Source organism: Miniopterus schreibersii (assembly GCF_964146895.1).
Source record: "Miniopterus schreibersii genome assembly, chromosome: 16".
Taxonomy (NCBI): domain Eukaryota; kingdom Metazoa; phylum Chordata; class Mammalia; order Chiroptera; family Miniopteridae; genus Miniopterus; species Miniopterus schreibersii.
In genome coordinates, this window is record NC_138116.1 from 10883351 (window position 1) to 10899522 (window position 16172).

The following is a 16172-nucleotide window of genomic DNA, read 5'->3' on the forward strand; positions in this document are numbered from 1 at the left end:
TCTAATTAGATAATAAATGTATCCTTACCAAGTTCTGTGAGTTCCAGGACCTTCGCTGTCACTCACTATTGAATCCACAGTCCCTGGAACAGAGCCAGACACGTAGTAGTTGGGCTCAGTAGACTTTTGTTGAGTGAACCTCTCCCAGTTCCTAGGCTACATTCTATATGTATTTGCTGCTCAGTCCTGCCACTTGATCAGTGTGTAAGCAGTGGGTGGCAGAGGTGAAGTTTCAGTTACACCTGAAATAGGCTCTTGGCCCACTAACAAATTGGAAACACCAAGTGAATGCTTTTTAATCTTTTCTGGTAAGTTTATTTTAAAATAAAGTTGTGGTTTTCAGAAACCTAAAGTTTAATCTGTTGAACTTTCAGCTGGACTGTTTTTAAGCCAATTTATTTATTTCCCATTTTAAGCAGTAAGTTAAAGTTACAGACTAATCACTTTGCTTAGGATTTTTCTTGGTAAAAGTGCATATACAGATGTATTGGCTCTTTCCTTGGAAAAAGATAAACCTGTCAGATAGTCAGCTCAACTCTTTATTTTTTTAGTTTCAGCACAATTTTTTTTCAATAATTGCATAGAAGAAGCTATGTGGGTTTTTCTCCCCAACCCCAACCCCTACCCCTTCCTCTTGCTTTCATGCCTGCAGGTCAGTGATCAAGTTAATGCCTCTTGTGTATGTGGGGTAGAAATTGAGAGTGGGGCACTCAGGCCTAATCTTCAGCGACTGACACTTCATAGGCCTCTGAGTTTGAACCCCTTCATGTCAAATGGATTTCGTGCAGCTGAGTGAGTTCTCTTTAGATCTGCCTTAGAGAGACTGAGCCTAAGTGAAGAGGCACGTAGTCTAGCAGAATATAAGTCATGTTACCTCTCTGTTCACTATACACAATTCTGTTAAAACTTGCACAGTGCCGAGGATCTGCTCTGACTGGATGTCACCTGAGGGAATAAAGTCATTTATCTAGATTACTTTTTTCCTCCCTTTCTCTTGACTTTTAATTCCATAGCTACAGGCAAGTCAGTAAGTCGTTGCTCACACATATTAAATATATTTAATGGGCAAAGACCTGCAAGTACTGACTACAGCTGAGCTCCAGCCAGTTCCATTTTTTTAAAGTAGTTGACAATTGATTCATATGTAATTCTATTCCCAAAGAAGAAAAATGTTTCTTTTGTTAGCTATTCACACTTTTTCTTAGTCCTTTGTAGTCTGACCTCTTAACTTTGATACATTTAAAACTTCTGTGCAATGTTTTTCTGGGATAGAAGAGATCTTTAAAAAAAAAAAAAAAAAAAAGTAGTTAGAGGGGGAATGCAGTTGCACATTTACCCACAGCTGCACACTGAGCGTTTGAAAGCTGTTCCTGGAGGGCAGGGAGTTCCCTCTTGGGAAACAGACTCCTGGCCTGGAACATTTTTTAAAAGTTAGGTGTGTTTCTTACAATAAAAATCATCTTAAGGAATTAAAGACGTTTTAATGACCATTTTTTAGATAACTTCACATATCTGGTGGACCAATGAAAATAGAATATAGTTAAACAAATTAGTATAAATAGGAATATAAAATGAAAAGTAATAATTAATAATAATGACCTGAACCTAGAACCTGTACCAAAACTCCTCCATCTTTTCTTAGACTCATGACACTGTCCCCATCACAGGAGACTCCGATTATCTAGGGATCGTGTCAGAGGAGTCAGCCCCCCCCTTCATTTTTTTAGTTTTAGCACAATTTTTTTTTAAATTAATTGCAAAGAAGAAACTATGGAAGGGAGACCAAAGCTAAGAAAAGCTAAATTATTGATCATAAAGAATTAATAAGCTATTTTTTAGTTGTTTAATCAACATCAATTGGTTTCTTCAAGTTTGGTCTCACTTTTATGCTTTAGATGAGTCCTGTGAATTGGATGCCATTTGAGCCCCCATGAATGGCCACTGTCTGGTCTCACACTAGTCCCCTCAGACATGCTCCCTTCTCACACAGCTGAGGTGCCTGTGAGTGACCAGCTGGGTCATTTAGAACCTCGAATATAGTAATTCTCTGTGCTAGGAAATCCCATTCACTTCTCTTGAATGACTCAATCTGCTTTCCTGTGTATCAGAATACTGGTCAAGGAACAGGTAACACATTTCTGTGACTCAGCAGAGCACTGGTGAAAGTATGAAGTTTAGTATTTCCTTGGCATGAATTAACCTCCCATCTTTATTTATTCTGATGTATTTAGATGGATCCTGAATACCGTGTGAGAAAATTCTTGGCTCTCTTACGAGAAGAAGGAGCGTAAGTATGTATATACAATAATTAAGACTATCAACCAGACTTACCACTCTTAAATCCCAGGGCCTATTCTGCGAGTTGCTCTACAGTGCATATGTATTTCAGATCTCAACCGTTCTTGGACAGCTTTGTTTCCATTTATAGAATTCTTCACTGTGTTGTAGGTCTGAGAGACCAAGCAAGAAAATTGGTTGTACTGTTGGTTTGCTCTCCCTGTCCTGCTTCACAAAACTTCCTTGTCACAATGCAGGAAAAAACTCAATGGTACATATTTGTTGGAACCTACTTTTAAATGCATAGAACTGTGACCATTTTCTTTTATGACATGCTTATCTAATAGCAAGTGCATAGTGAAACTTTAGAAAAGCCTTTAAGAAGCTCTTAGTGATTTTGTGATGAATGGCTTTTTGCAGACCCTCATCTGTTCTTTGTGTTTGGGGTATTTCTTTTTCAGTAGCTCCCTTGACTTTGAAAATGGACTGTTTGCAAACACATAGTGACCAAGGGAAGTGACCAAGGTAAAGATGGCCTGGGATCTTCACTGGATTTACTCAAGACCCTAAATGAAGTGAACTGTTCCCTGTCTTCTACACATGCTCACTCTGCATGATTGGTGCAATAAAACTCCCTTCCTTGTACTTACCGAGATAGTCCACTATTTTATGGAAGGTACAAACTTGCTTTTAGAATGCTTTGCTTACCTTTCCGTGCAAGCTAAGCTGATTCCTTCTTTCTCAGTCTTAAGTGTGGGAGATATACTGTACTCATGAACACTATTTATTTTAAGACTATCAACCAGACTTATCACTCTTTTAAATCCCAGGGCCTATTCTACAAGTTGCTCTACAGTGCATATATATTTCAGATCTCAACTGTTCTTGGACAACTTTGTTTCCATTTATAGAATTCTTCACTGTGTTGTAGGATGATTCCTTCTTCCTCAGTCTTAAGTGTGGGAGATATATGGTACTTGTGAACACTATACATTTTAAGACTGTCAACCAGACTTACCACTCTTTTAAATCCCAGGGCCTATTCTACGAGTAAATCTCCACCACCCAAAAACTCTCAACAGATATAATGATGTTGCAAGGCAACACTTGGCCTATTAGAAGGACTTTCTACAAGTAAACCAGGAACAGGGAGGGCTCACAGGGGTTATCTTACTACTTCCCTGTACTTACACTAGAGGTAATTGGGCATTTGGTTCAAGTTCTCCCAGAAAGCTGGTTGTTACCTTTGCCTGAAGAAACAGGGCTTTGGATTTCTAAGATGCTGTTCTCAATCATTTTCAGAGATGTTTCCAAGCTGCAACCAGGAGATCTTTCCTAATAGAAAGTCACAGTATTACTGTGTTGGTGATGACATTCCCTTACTATAACTAATGTCCTCTGTGGTAAGAGATATGCTAATCCTTACCAACTGGTAGCTGTTGTTAAAAACTTGTGAAAGATGCATGGGAAAAGCCTACACCCCTAAAAAGAAACGAGTCATTAAAATAAAGTAATATACAAACCTGTCAGCACTAATTAGTGTCCATCTCTAAATGGGTCAGTTCCTTAATATGATATTAAAGACTTATTAGCATCACCCCTTTATCTTTTTCCCTTAGCTTAATGACTTACTTAGAATGTAGCCTTCCTTTATTTTAAATTATTTTGTCACTTTCTAGCTTTCCCCCCTCAGTCCTTTAACATCCATTCCACTACATTTAACACATTTCCTTTACCCTCTACACACTTCTTCCAAAGGGTTTGTCTTATAACTGAGTGAGGAGGAATTTAAATCGGTCATCATATATGGTGATGAGACCTATAGAGCATGCCCCTCTCTCCCCATTGCTGCTTAAAATGTGAGGACAAACCATTGGAAGCCATACGCAACTGCTTGTGAGGCTCGTTGCCACAGTGGCACTTGGATGTAGCTCTGTCATCTGTCCCCGTGGTAGAAGGCAAATTATCTCCAGATCTTGCTATCTGCATATTTTTGGTAGACTTGTATGTCATGTTTACTTTGTTTCAGCTTTTCATCCCTAGCTTATTTTGTGGCTTTTCAAAAAGTGGATTTGTATTGCAAAATTCTGTGATTCCTGGTGGCCAGTATCCTGGATTCCTGTATCTGTTTTAGACCTTTCTTGCTCTTTTCTCTTCCCATGAAAGCAACACGCATTGTACTAACTTATGTCTCTTATTCAATGAGGTTAATGTCTTTGTGTTTTGTCCAAAACTATATTGAGAAATATAAATATTATATTGTTTAATGCAAATGAAGGAATGCAATAAAGAGTATATATACTTGAAAACATTCTGTAGACCGGTATTTTATACAAAGCAATATATGTAACTGATATGAATGTAGGAAGAAGAGGGGGCTCAGAAAAGACCCTCTGGGTGTTTTGTTATAACTGTCATAGGAGATGGGTGATTTTTATTTAAAAATCTCTGATTTTGGCCCTGGCTGGGGAGCTATTGGTTAGAGCATCATCCCGATACAGCACGGTTGGGGTCAGGGCACATAAAAGAATCAACCAATGAATGCATAACTAAGGGGAACAACAAATTGATATTTCTCTCTCTCTTTCCCCTTCCCCTTGCTCTCTCTCTAAGAAGAAAGAAATCTCTGACTTTAATTATTTTAAAAGTATAGTTATTTAAAAAGAAAAACAGATCAGTAGCTTTTTTTTAAAAGCTAATGCACAAGAATATACTTATATTACTTATTTCACCTTATTAAAAAACTGAAGTGTACCAAAGTCATAATTGGGTTAAACCAGAAAGGAAAATTGTTTCTCAGGTAGAATTACTCCTTCCTATGAAATGCACAAAGCAAGGGGCTCAGACACTCAGTGAGATTTCTTCATGTGGTTCATTTTGGTGTCCTTCATCTTTTTTGCATGTTTCTGAGCTCTTGGATCTCTTAGCCTAAATGAACCCTGGCCCTTAGAGTTGGCTCAGCTTAGGACTACAGGCAGCCTGGAAGTCAGCAAGGGTCTGTGGGAAGAGGCCAGCGTCAGAGCTTCTCTGATAGCGGGCTGGCTCCCCAGGAGCTGTCCACACCCTCCTGGGAGGAGGGCCCAGAGACCACACTGGTGCCTGGGTAGCCTTGAAAAGGTGGAGTCCTGAAGCTCTTAGTCCTCCCCAAAGGCGATGCTGGGCAGAGAACGCATGAGATCATTGCCCGGCCCGCTGATGAAGCGAAGGAGACTCCAGCCAGCTGCTGCCTTACTTTTCTTCATCTACAGGTGAATGGTTAACGCTATTTTGTCAGAAGATGTAATTAAAGCCTCAAAAAAAAGAAGTTATTTTATCCTTCTAAATTTGTACATCTTCACTGAAACACTTTTTTAAATGTAACATAGAAAACTGTATAATGTAGTTAAAATATGAAATATGTTTGCGTTAAGGCTGTTTTTTCATATCCTAAAAATTACAGTGAACAGCCCCCCCTTGAAGCTTCAGCAGCATGCCATGGAGTAGGTTCAAGTGTGTATAATAACCAAATCTCGGTAAACAGACCTGTGCAAGCACTGAGTCAGCTACAAATAGCCAGCCCAGCCCACACACAGAAGGCAAGAGCAAGATCTCATCTTCCCTTGCCTGGCAACTTGATCCATAAGCTTTTTCAAAGAAGTGACAGAGAAAGGTGTGTAAGAGAGTTCAAAAAAGCATGTAAATTTCAGAAGTTATTGCAAAATGATCTAAGGTTTCTCATCAGCTGGCAAGCAGTGCCAAGACTGGGGCCTGCGCCCATGGGGGGGGCGGTATGTGTGGACACCACAGCATTGAGATGCAGGAGATAGTGCTGCGATCGGCAAAATTCCCAAGTAGTGAAGACAGGATTTGCAAGGAGAACTCAGGTTTGAAATTTTCCCAGTATACAGTCTCCACAACTACCTTTGTCGCACTATTTTGGGAGTTTAAGACTAATGGTTAGATAATTTTTTGCTTCCTAGAAAGTTCTCTGTTAAGCTAGGAGAAACGATGACAGTCTGGTGGCCATCGTTTTGCTGAAATAACTTCACTTTGTGTGTGGTGTGGTGTGGTGTGGTGTGTGTGTGTGTGTGTGTGTGTGTACCATGCATGTACTTATCCATAGACCCAAGGTGCCCAGATATACCCCCTGGATCATTGGATACTGTCACTGGGCACACCTAGAATAACCTCACCATCCATCACCTCCCCCTTGCTTTTCTCTGACTGTTCCTTACCCTTCTCTTTTGCCTTCATTTGTACCTCCTTCCCTCATCCTTGAACACTCTACCCCCTCCTTTCTTTGTAAAATAATACTGCTTTGAAAGATATCATCTCATTATATTGTCTTTTTTCTTTCTTTTGGATCTTTTTTTAAAACTTCCTCGTGTTTTTAGATGTTTATTAGTACTTATGCTTACTGAGAAGCTAAATGTTCAAGCGCTGCTATAAACTGTATTCTCTTTAATCATAGAATATGATTAATCAGAGAGGATTACAAATGGCCGTGGTAAGTATGAGTAGAGACCATTTAAATATTTGGCAATCTTAAAAGTACCCAGAACGCTGGGGCAGACGAGTATCAACCTTACATAAAAGCTAAATAAAAGATCAGCAACGCTGTAGGACACGGAGGAGATCCACATACATTCCGTGCCCGCGTCCTCGCACAGCTGAAACCATTTTTGTGAGTTAGGCTTTTCAGGGATGAATCTTTAGGAGTCATCCCTAATCTAAGGTTGGAGGTCTGATGGAGCGTTGGCAGCCCATCTCCACTGCACAAGGCAGATGGCTTTACTTCCCTGTTACTTTTTTTCTGTGAAATGAGATGAGTAAGATTTGTTCCTAATACAGGTAAATCAGGAGAAAGAAAAAGATTTTTACTGTGCCAAAGAAACTGAAGATGACACTTTATGGGTAGGTTTGAAGACACTGTATGTCTGTCACCATTAAACCAAGTTACAGCATCTCATTGTTGAGAAGGTGTTATTTGTGGACCTCAGGTGAGTCCTTTTGAAATTGCAGTCCAAGGAGAGAATGCCTTTCCCTAGAGCATGCCCACTGGTGGGTCCTTTGTGCCCAGAGCAGTCTAAAACTTCAAATGACACTTATTCCAGGTAACCCAGAGCTCAGGGGACACCATTTCTCCTTTCTGACCAACCTACGCCTTCTGTAGCTCAGCTCTCAAGGAGAGCTAGCAGGGCAGCACCATTTCCAGTCAAATTTCATTCTCAGTAGAACAAATCCTATGTTCCCAATAAGTGGAGTTGAAAACATGGGTGAGGAAGGGATTGAGTCAGTGGCCAACATCGTGGTCTCCTGGCCTTGAGCCACATCTTTGAGTGTCTATGACATTAATTTGTGCATTGGGAGTGCTGGAGTCTATGAAATGAATTACTGCCCAAATTGCTTATTTCTGAAACTGGAAATTCTTTGTTAGAAGCTGTTTTAGAACAAAGTGAGCCTGTAAGTCCTAGAGTAGATCAGACCTACTGTCCATGACGTCTCAGACGATCTTGCTTAGAGAACAGAGGAAATGAACTTACTTTGGGCCACTAATTTAAGGGTGAGAGTTGAAGCTAACACATTCAGATCTTGATATTCTTGACCGCCTGAACATTAATCTGGAAACTCCACACACTGTACAATGTATCATTTTAAGTTTGTTTACCTTCTCTTTAATGACTTAACAGAAAAAAACTGCATGATGAAATATATTTTCTCCAAATATATATATATTTATATAATATATAATCTTAGTTAACTCAAAGGTATATACATTGTATAATAAATAATATTTATAAAAAGAGACTTTTTGAATATAAAATCAAAAAGATCAACAACTTCTACAACTTTTTACAAAACTTTGGATACAGCAGGTTGGTAGGAAATTTCCGTTGGGTACTATTACCTGACTACGGCAAGAATAATTACAATGCACTCAATGTACTATTAAATAATTACTTGTCAGCTACTTGAATACGCCCCAGAAACATGACTTTATCACTTTTAATATAGAATACATAGATATGAGAAGGCTGGTTTGAAAATTTGTATCCATTCTGCTGAAATAACTCACATAAAGCAAGCATTATCCGGTTGACATGATTGAAAACTTTTCAGTCTAAGGTGAGATGAGGAGGGGCATTTCAGACTCTACAGAGGGGAGGGGATGTGTATCTTGAGCAGGGCCTGTTGCCAGCAAATTCAAGAGTGCAGGCCTGGCTCCAGGACAGCCGTCTGGGCAAGCCTGCCTGAGCAAGCGGGAAGGTCGCTTGACCCGAGACCTTGGGCCAGTGTTGGGTGGACCAAAGAGAAGGGAGAAAAGGGAGAGAAAACTGTGCTGCATGCTACCCCTGCTGCACCTCTTTCTGATTCTCCTTAAGAACAAGCTGTTGGATTGGTCCCTATGTCAAAGCCGGTTGCCTCTGTGTTGCCAGCTCCCTCTAGGATACTAGAGGGCCACTGTGGACCAAGGAGAACTCAGCTGTGAGGCGCTTTTCCCAAGGACCGGTGACTGCTTGCCGCCCTTTGAACACCTAACCCTGTCCTTGGTGACTGCAGGGCTTGATGCTTATCAGCATGCAGGTGATGCCAGCAGCTCTGCCTTCAAGGACTCTGCATGTCTGTGTACTCACTCAGGCCAAGAAAGCAGGGTGCAGGAAGACATGTCCTTACTGGAGAGGAAACGAAGGAGTCCTTTTTACTCTCCACACCTGCTAGTCTCAAAACTGGACCTTCAGGAAAAGATTGCTCCTCTCTCACTGGCCCTTTCTCTAACTTGCACTAACGTGACCTAAAGTCCACCTGCTCACCTGGCATTGATCCGATGGAGAACCTGCAGGTGAGCAGGGCTGGAGGGATTCCGTGGCCTCGCCCAAAGATACCCCTCCTTCCCTTAGGAAGCCATACAGGCTGGAGAAGGATTGTCCTCCCCACCTCCACCCCATACACAACCTATTTACAGTGTCCACTGCACCGAAAAGAACTGCATTAATGGTGGAAACTGCAGGATGGTAGAAAAAGATTCTGAGGCCTGACTGCAGTTCACAAGAGCCTCGTGCAGAACAAGGTTACAGAGAAAATGAGGCGGAGAACACACCGCTGCTCTTCAAACAGCTTACCAGTTTCTGCAAAACTGAAAACCCTCCCCTCACAGCTGCCTTGGGCCTCCCTACCACTTGATCCTCGCTAAACCTATGGCTTTTATCGGCTCGTGACAGTGTATCAGATTTGAGCAGGAGTAGACAGAGGAAAGGAGACTGCAGCCCTGCTCCATAACTCCCACCTCACAGGCATCCTGGACCGGCCCGCAGGAAGCGGCCTGGGAACCACCTTGCCCCTGCTGACACCTCTATCACCAGGCAGAGAGCTCACATTAGCCCAGCCTGTTCTGTTGGAGTAGAAATTTTTTTCCATTTTTATTTTCTTTAACATGTGCAAAGATAAGCTTCGGGTCTGTTCCTATCAGACCCCAGAGAACTAAAAAGAAAGCCCCTTCTTTAAAAACCACACACCATCCGGAGTAGGGTGAGAAACTTGAGATGAGAGAGGGAGGGAGGCCTCCAGGTCAGCAGGCGGGTTGGGTCCAGGTAATTTACCACACGTGCATCTGGCAACAGTCCGGATTCCTTGCTGTCGGATGCGAGGGCTGAGCCCAGCTTAGGTCCTGCTCCCCACAGGACTTCAGTGAATCTGCCCAGCCACACACTTCACCGTTCCCAGCGCCCTTTGGAAAAAATAAAGAGGAAGAATTAGAAATATAATTGCTCTCCCGGGGAGACCACCCATAAGGGTGCAAAGGTCACTAGCTGAGGACAGGAGATCTCAGCATTTTTCTTATACTTGGAGGTAACGGGGACCTTGGGTGGCTTTTCCCTGCTCCCTCCTATATTGGGGTCCACCAGTAAGGAGGGGAGGGTGGTCCACAGGAACAGGAGGGCTTTAGCTTCCACAGACGGTTTCAAATCCTACCTCACCTTCTAGGTGGGGCTTGGGTGACAGGAAGCCCTATAGCAGGCAACTAACTACCCTAATGTAGGAATGTCTTGTATAGAGACTGGGAGAAGCCTGGCAGGTGTAGGGCTGTTTCCAACTTAGGGCAGACTCCTGGGCACTGTGTTTTCGTATCATACCAGATAGATTCATAACGAGCTGTCCAAACAGAAAGTATTTCATTTAAAAATTATGAGTAAGTCCTGCTCATGGGAGCACCAATGTGCACATTTTATTCATTTGTATATTTACAGCCCACAGAGGATTTGAGGCCCAAAAAGCCTTCGCGGCATTCCCAGCCAACCCTCGCTCAAGGGCCAACAGGGCGAGTGTAGGGCGGTTTTACAGTGAGGGAAGCAGACTCAGCAAGATTCAAGGGGCATGTCCAAGGACTCACAGCAAGTTAGTGATGGATCCAGCACCAGGGATCAGCCAGACCCCCTGAGTCTTGTCCAGAGCCCTTCCTGCTTACCATGCTCACAAAATCTGAACAACAAGGAATAAATCCGATACTTGTGATGTAAGAAATCAGTGGTTAGCCTGAGACATTGGACAAAAGTTGCACATGATGGAAAAGTTTTCCCAAAAAGGAGGTCTGGCCTTCCTGTGGCATAAAGCCATTTTGATGAGGGCTCTCCCATCCCAGTGTGTGGAAGGCACGTGTCCTGCCCTGTGGCTCCCTCTGTCTCCTACCCGCACTGTTGCGACAGGATACCTAAGAGAAAAGCTAGAGGCTCCGTCCCATGCAATCCTGCCAGCCTGTGTCAAAAGTCCTCATTTTGCCTGAATAGCGTCAGTGCGGATGCAGATGAAAGAATGGGAAGAGGTAATGGGGTCCCAGCCTGTGGCTGCAGACCCAGCAGCAGGCCTGGGGGAAGTTGCTCTTGGAGATCAGCTTGGCCCGGGAATCTCTGCTGCCTCAAGAGCACTTGGACCCAGTGGGGTGCCCTCCCTTGACACAGCCCCAGCCAGCGATGACCCAGGCAGGCAAGTCCTTTGCCATGAACCAGTCACTGTTCCCAGTGCTCTTTCCTGTGTTCCTCATGGCACCTCTAGGGAGGATGACAGATGAGACAGGTGTGTAAAGACTATCTTGTCTGGGTCCCACGATTGGCAGGTGGTGGAAGCTACACCATGGTTCCTGCCTCTGTATATTAGGCTCCTTCGGGCAGAGGAGGGAGTAAGGGCACACCGGCCTCGAAACATTCCACCTTCAAGGCTCTAGGACCACCCTGCATCAATCTTGACCTGTCCTGGGGGACCTCTGGATCTGAGGGCCAGGCATACTGTCTCCCACGCCGGCCACCTCTGGGAAGCTTGGCAACATAATCCACCAGCCTTTGATCCCTTGATTACTCACCACCGTCACTGTGAACTTGACTCCTCCCTCCTCCCCATCACCATCCATAAACTCGGTGAGAGTGCACCCCACTCCACCCAAGCTTCAGATCTGTCAGAATATGGGCTTATGCACAGCTTCCCCCCACCCACCTCCCCGAGGTTGGTAGGATTTACACTTGTGCAAAAACTTGCCCTCAAAGTTCAAGGTGGGTGCAAAATGACTCTGCCCCAGGGTTTGTAGAGGAGACTTTTCAGGCTACTGTTTCAAGTATTTTAAACTTATTTTACAGTAAGAAAACAGGCCCAGAGAAGTGAAGGAACAGGCATTTAGGGGCAAAGTTGGCACCAGAGGTCAGGCCTCCCAGCTTCCAACTCCACAGTGTCTCTCCTCTGTCTCCACAGATGCTCAAAGAGAGCCAGTGGCTGGACCAAAATTTGACCTGGCTTGTAATTAACCAACGTGTAAGAATTTTAATCAACTGCTTGCAGCCTCAAGAGCACACACTTGGGGAACTTGTGTCTTGGGTAGCTGAGAACTGGAACAGGGTGGTCAGGAACAGGAGATGGGCAAACCCAGGTCCCTGCAGCAAGCCCCCCCCCAGCACCCCCCCTGCCCCGCCCCGCCACCCTACCTGGCTGCCTACTTGCAGGTGTGCACGTCGTAGATGCGGACGCACTCCTGGCAGCTCACGTAGCAGCACCAGTGGAAGATGCAGTGGCATTTCTCCTTCCGCTTCTCGGTCCTCGTGTTGTGGCCTCGGCCGCAGCACAGCAAGTCGCAGCCATCGATGCCATGGGAGGTGACATTGCAAGTCCTGTCCCTGGTGCCAAAGGAGCCCGTCTCGGGGTTGGGCTCGCAAAAGTTGGGGGAGTTCTCGTAGTAGACCAGGTCCCTCTCGGTGGGCGGCTTGAAGAGCGCGTACTTGGCGCGCAAGGTCTCCACCCAGCCGCGGGACTCGCGGTGCTTCTCCACCACCATCTCCGAGGCGCTGTCGTACTTGTCTTTGAGGAAGTCACCGATGGCGCGGAAGTCGGGCTGGGCCCACCAGCAGGTCTTCACCTCGCAGCTGCCCGACAGCCCGTGGCACTTGCACTTGAGGTGCATGTGGTCCAGGATGGTCTGGGAAAGAGGAGCGGCAGCTGGCCCCAGGCTGACCCCGCCTGGGCGCACACCTAGGCCCTCCTGCGCTGCCCCCCCGCCCCGGCCCGGCGCCTTCTCTATTCCTACCCTGTGCCAGGACGAGAGCCAATTGAGGACCGAGGCACGGGCCCAAAGGGTGACTACTGATGGTTTCCCTCCCCTTCACGCCCCAAGCATCGGCACAAATCACATCCATTTCTCACAGCTGGAACAAATAAGGACGGTTATCCACGTTTCACGGATGGGAAAACCGAGGCTGGGAGCTTAAGCGTCTCGCCCTAAGTCAAGCAACCACAGGAAGGGGTGGAAGCTGGGTTCAAAGCCAGGCCCGCACGGGCAGCCGGAGCGCACGCACAGGGTGCGGGGACCTGCTCCACGGGGCCAGCACACCCCCAGGCGGGCGGAGACCCGGGGCAGACCAAGGATGGGGGGGGGGGGGGGAGGCAACAGACCGATGAATCCGGGTGTGGGTGGGGGCCAAGCTGGGCCAAGGGGAAAGAGGCAGGTCGGGGAGCCCTGGCCACGCCAGGGCCGCTGGAAGGGGCCGGGACAGGGGCCCAACAGGGCGGCGGCGGCTCACCGTGCGGCCCGCCTCGTTGTTGTGCTTGTTCATGGCCGAGCGCGCGTCGGGCCTGTTCTCGCGGGCGTCGGCGAACTCCCGGGACACGAGCACCCCGAAGTCGGCGTCCTCGCTACAGCCGCCCCACTTCCAGCCCTCGCCGGGCGGCCCCTTGTGGTGGGAGTCGCAGCCGCAGATGGTGGAGGTGCCCTCGGCGCAGGAGCGCGTCACGGCGAAGGCCACGCCGGCCGAGGCGATCGCGTGCACGAAGGCGGACTCGCGGGTCGCTGGCGGAGGGTTGGGGAGCATCGCTCAGCCCGGGGCCTGGCCTCGGGCGCCCTGCCCCAGCCTCCCCGGCCCGGAAGGAGAGCTCGCCAGCCGCGGGGGGGGGGGGGGGCCGAGGTGCCCTTCAGGCCCCCTTTGGCTGGCCCAGCTCGTGGTGGGGTATCCTCACTTTACGGATGAGCAAACTGAGGTCAGGGCCACTAGCCGGCAGAACGGAGCCTGTTAGAAGCGGTGGACGGATAGCTCCTGCAGGCCGCTGAAGGGATTAGTGGCCTTGCTCTCCGTCCTAGCCCCGGGCCCCCTGCCCTCCACCTTCCCAAACTCCAGAGACCCCAGCACAGGCCTGAGCCTTCCCAGACTGAGAGCCCGAGGTCTGTAGGGAGGAAGGCCTGGGAACCTATAGCCTAAACCTACCGGGGTCCACCCAGGATGCGCCTTGGCGGGCACTTTCCTTTTCCGAGCCCCAGGTACCCTGCTCACCCAATAGGGAAAACTTCCCTCTGCCCCCTGAGCTCCTGGCCAGGAAGGTGGTGGCAGGCATCTCAGTCCCCCTCTCCCTTCCCATTCTCCACCCAGACAAGGCCAAGTGCCTCCTGGGAGGAGGGGGCAGTTCCCCTGGTTCTGCCCCAGGGTTCAGCAAAGAAAAAGAAAAGATTCTCAGGGATGTTCCCCCAACCTCTTTAAGGCGGCAGATTCTTCCCTCCAGGTGCTATATCCCATTGAATCCTTTTAACCCCAGGAGGCAGGAAATCTTACAGGCCCATTCTACAGATACAGACTAACGATTAAAGAGGCAATGGCCTGAAAGGCATGCAGTCCAATCTCTCCTTACTGGTGACGGACCCGGGGCAGGCACGGGACCTGTCCAAGGTAACGCAGGCTGCAAAGCTCCGGGCTACCCCGGGAGCCAGGGCTCGCGTCCCGAGCGCCGCGGGGAAGCGCCGCTCCGCGCACGAGCGAGCCTAGTGTCCGCGGGAGCCCCCGCCGCCTCTCTCGGGGCCCCGGCGCCCTCGTGGGCCGCCTGCAGAGGAGGGTCGGTCCCCCGGCCTCGAGCTGGCCGGAGGGGAGCGCGGTGGAGCCCGCGCAGCGAGGGCGGACTGCGGACAGGGGGCGGCCGAGGCCTGCGGCGCAGCGCCCCGGTTCCGAACCCGGGTCCCGCATCGCCCCAATGCCAGGCCCCTCCCACCCATCCGCGCCCGGGGGCGGGGGGCGCCGAAGGCGAGGGCCCCGCTTCCGGCCGAGCTCGCGGCCTCTCGCGGCGGCGGCGGCGCCCAGGCCCCGGGCGGCGCTCGGTTCCCAGCCCCGGGGACGCGGGGGCGGGGCGGGGATTAGCCTGGGAGCGGCGCTGACAGCCCCGCTGTGCCGGTCCCCGTCCGGCGGGGCCCGCTGGGCCGCTCAATCCGCCTTTGTTCGAGCGGTGTCACACCGCATTACCCGCATAATGCGGCCGCCGGGCCCGGAACGCCGGGCCGGCCGCCACCGCGTAGCAACGGGCGGCTCCCGCGGCCGGGCCGCGCCCCGGGCCCCGGCGCCGGCCCGCGAAATCCCCATTGAGGCGGCGCCCCCCGCCCCCGCGCGCAGCCGAATGGCCAGAGGGCGTGTGAATGCGCGGCGGCCGCAGCGGGCGCGGGGCCGGGCCGCGCGGCGGGGGGCGGCGCTCCGGCCCTTTGCGAGCCGCCCGCACCCCTCCGGGCGCCCGCCTTCGCCCCCGCCCGGGGACAGCGCTCCCGGGCTGGCCCCGCCGCCCGCGCCGCCGGTCCTCAGCCCCCCGGCCCGCGCCCCCCGCGCCCCCGCCCCGCCCCAGGTCCCCGCCCCCGGAGGACCCCACCCTGGGGCGACCGTCCCGGGCCTCCGCGGAAGGATGCGCGACCGGAGCAGACCGACCCCCCGTGGTCCTGGTCTCTAAGCCGGGGCGGAGGTGAACCCCCGGCGGCCCACCCGTCGCTACGGACGCGGGGCGGGGGCTCCCGGGGACCTCTGCGCTTTCATCACACTCCCAGGGGCTCTGACTCTTCGCCCCTCACCTAACCCAGAGCTGCCCCCCGCAATGTGGGGACGAAGGCACGTCCTAGAACCTGAGCGGCGATCTGAGCCGCGAGGCCCGGCCGGGAGCGGCCTTAGCTCGAGCCCGGTTCCCACCGGCCGGTGCCCGAGCGGGGCGGGGAGCGCGTCTAGACGCCGGGCGGCTGGATTCGGCGCTACCTGGCCCGAGGTGGGGCACCGGAAGGCGGACAGACTGACACACCAGCGAGATCAGGTTTGAAATGCAAACCGCCGCCACTTGGCCCCAATTAGAGGCCAAACCTTTTGTGTAAACACGGAATAATTAGCTTTGGTAACAGAAGCGTAAACAGAACCATCATCCATTGATTCGCTAATTGCCCTTCGGTCCCAGGACAATAGCCTGTCGGGCGGACTTACTCTGCGAACCTGAGGCTCAGGTTAAGGGGGACTGCATTCTAAAAGGGGGGGGTCAGCTTCCCCCCACCCATTCTCCGCCGACACCCGCCCCCTCCTCGCCAAGACCTCCGGGCTCCCAGAGGCCTTTTCCTTCTGGCTGTAAACGCGGCTCCCCTAGAGGGGGGGGGGGGGGGGGCG

The 16172-nt window shown here is 49.8% G+C and overlaps 2 protein-coding genes across 2 annotated transcripts in view; one reads left to right on the forward strand and one right to left on the reverse strand.

Annotated features, from left to right (window-relative positions):
• Nucleotides 1-4588, forward strand: part of NSF (N-ethylmaleimide sensitive factor, vesicle fusing ATPase) — a gene marked incomplete at its 5' end in the record, with an annotated part of 104771 nt that extends 100183 nt beyond the window's left edge. Inside the window, 2 exon segments of the mRNA XM_081162848.1 lie at nt 2232-2287; nt 2739-4588. Of these exon segments, the coding sequence (XP_081018974.1) occupies nt 2232-2287; nt 2739-2781 (99 nt within the window). The 3' untranslated portion in view covers nt 2782-4588.
• A 3392-nt stretch (nt 4589-7980) lies between these two features.
• WNT3 (Wnt family member 3) overlaps nt 7981-16172 on the reverse strand; it is a 42275-nt gene continuing 34083 nt past the window's right edge. Inside the window, exons 3-5 of the mRNA XM_081162055.1 lie at nt 13311-13576; nt 12222-12709; nt 7981-9982 (exon numbers count right to left, since the gene is read on the reverse strand). Coding sequence (XP_081018181.1) covers nt 12230-12709; nt 13311-13576 — 746 coding nt within the window. The 3' untranslated portion in view covers nt 7981-9982; nt 12222-12229. The remainder of the gene's footprint in view (nt 9983-12221; nt 12710-13310; nt 13577-16172) is intronic.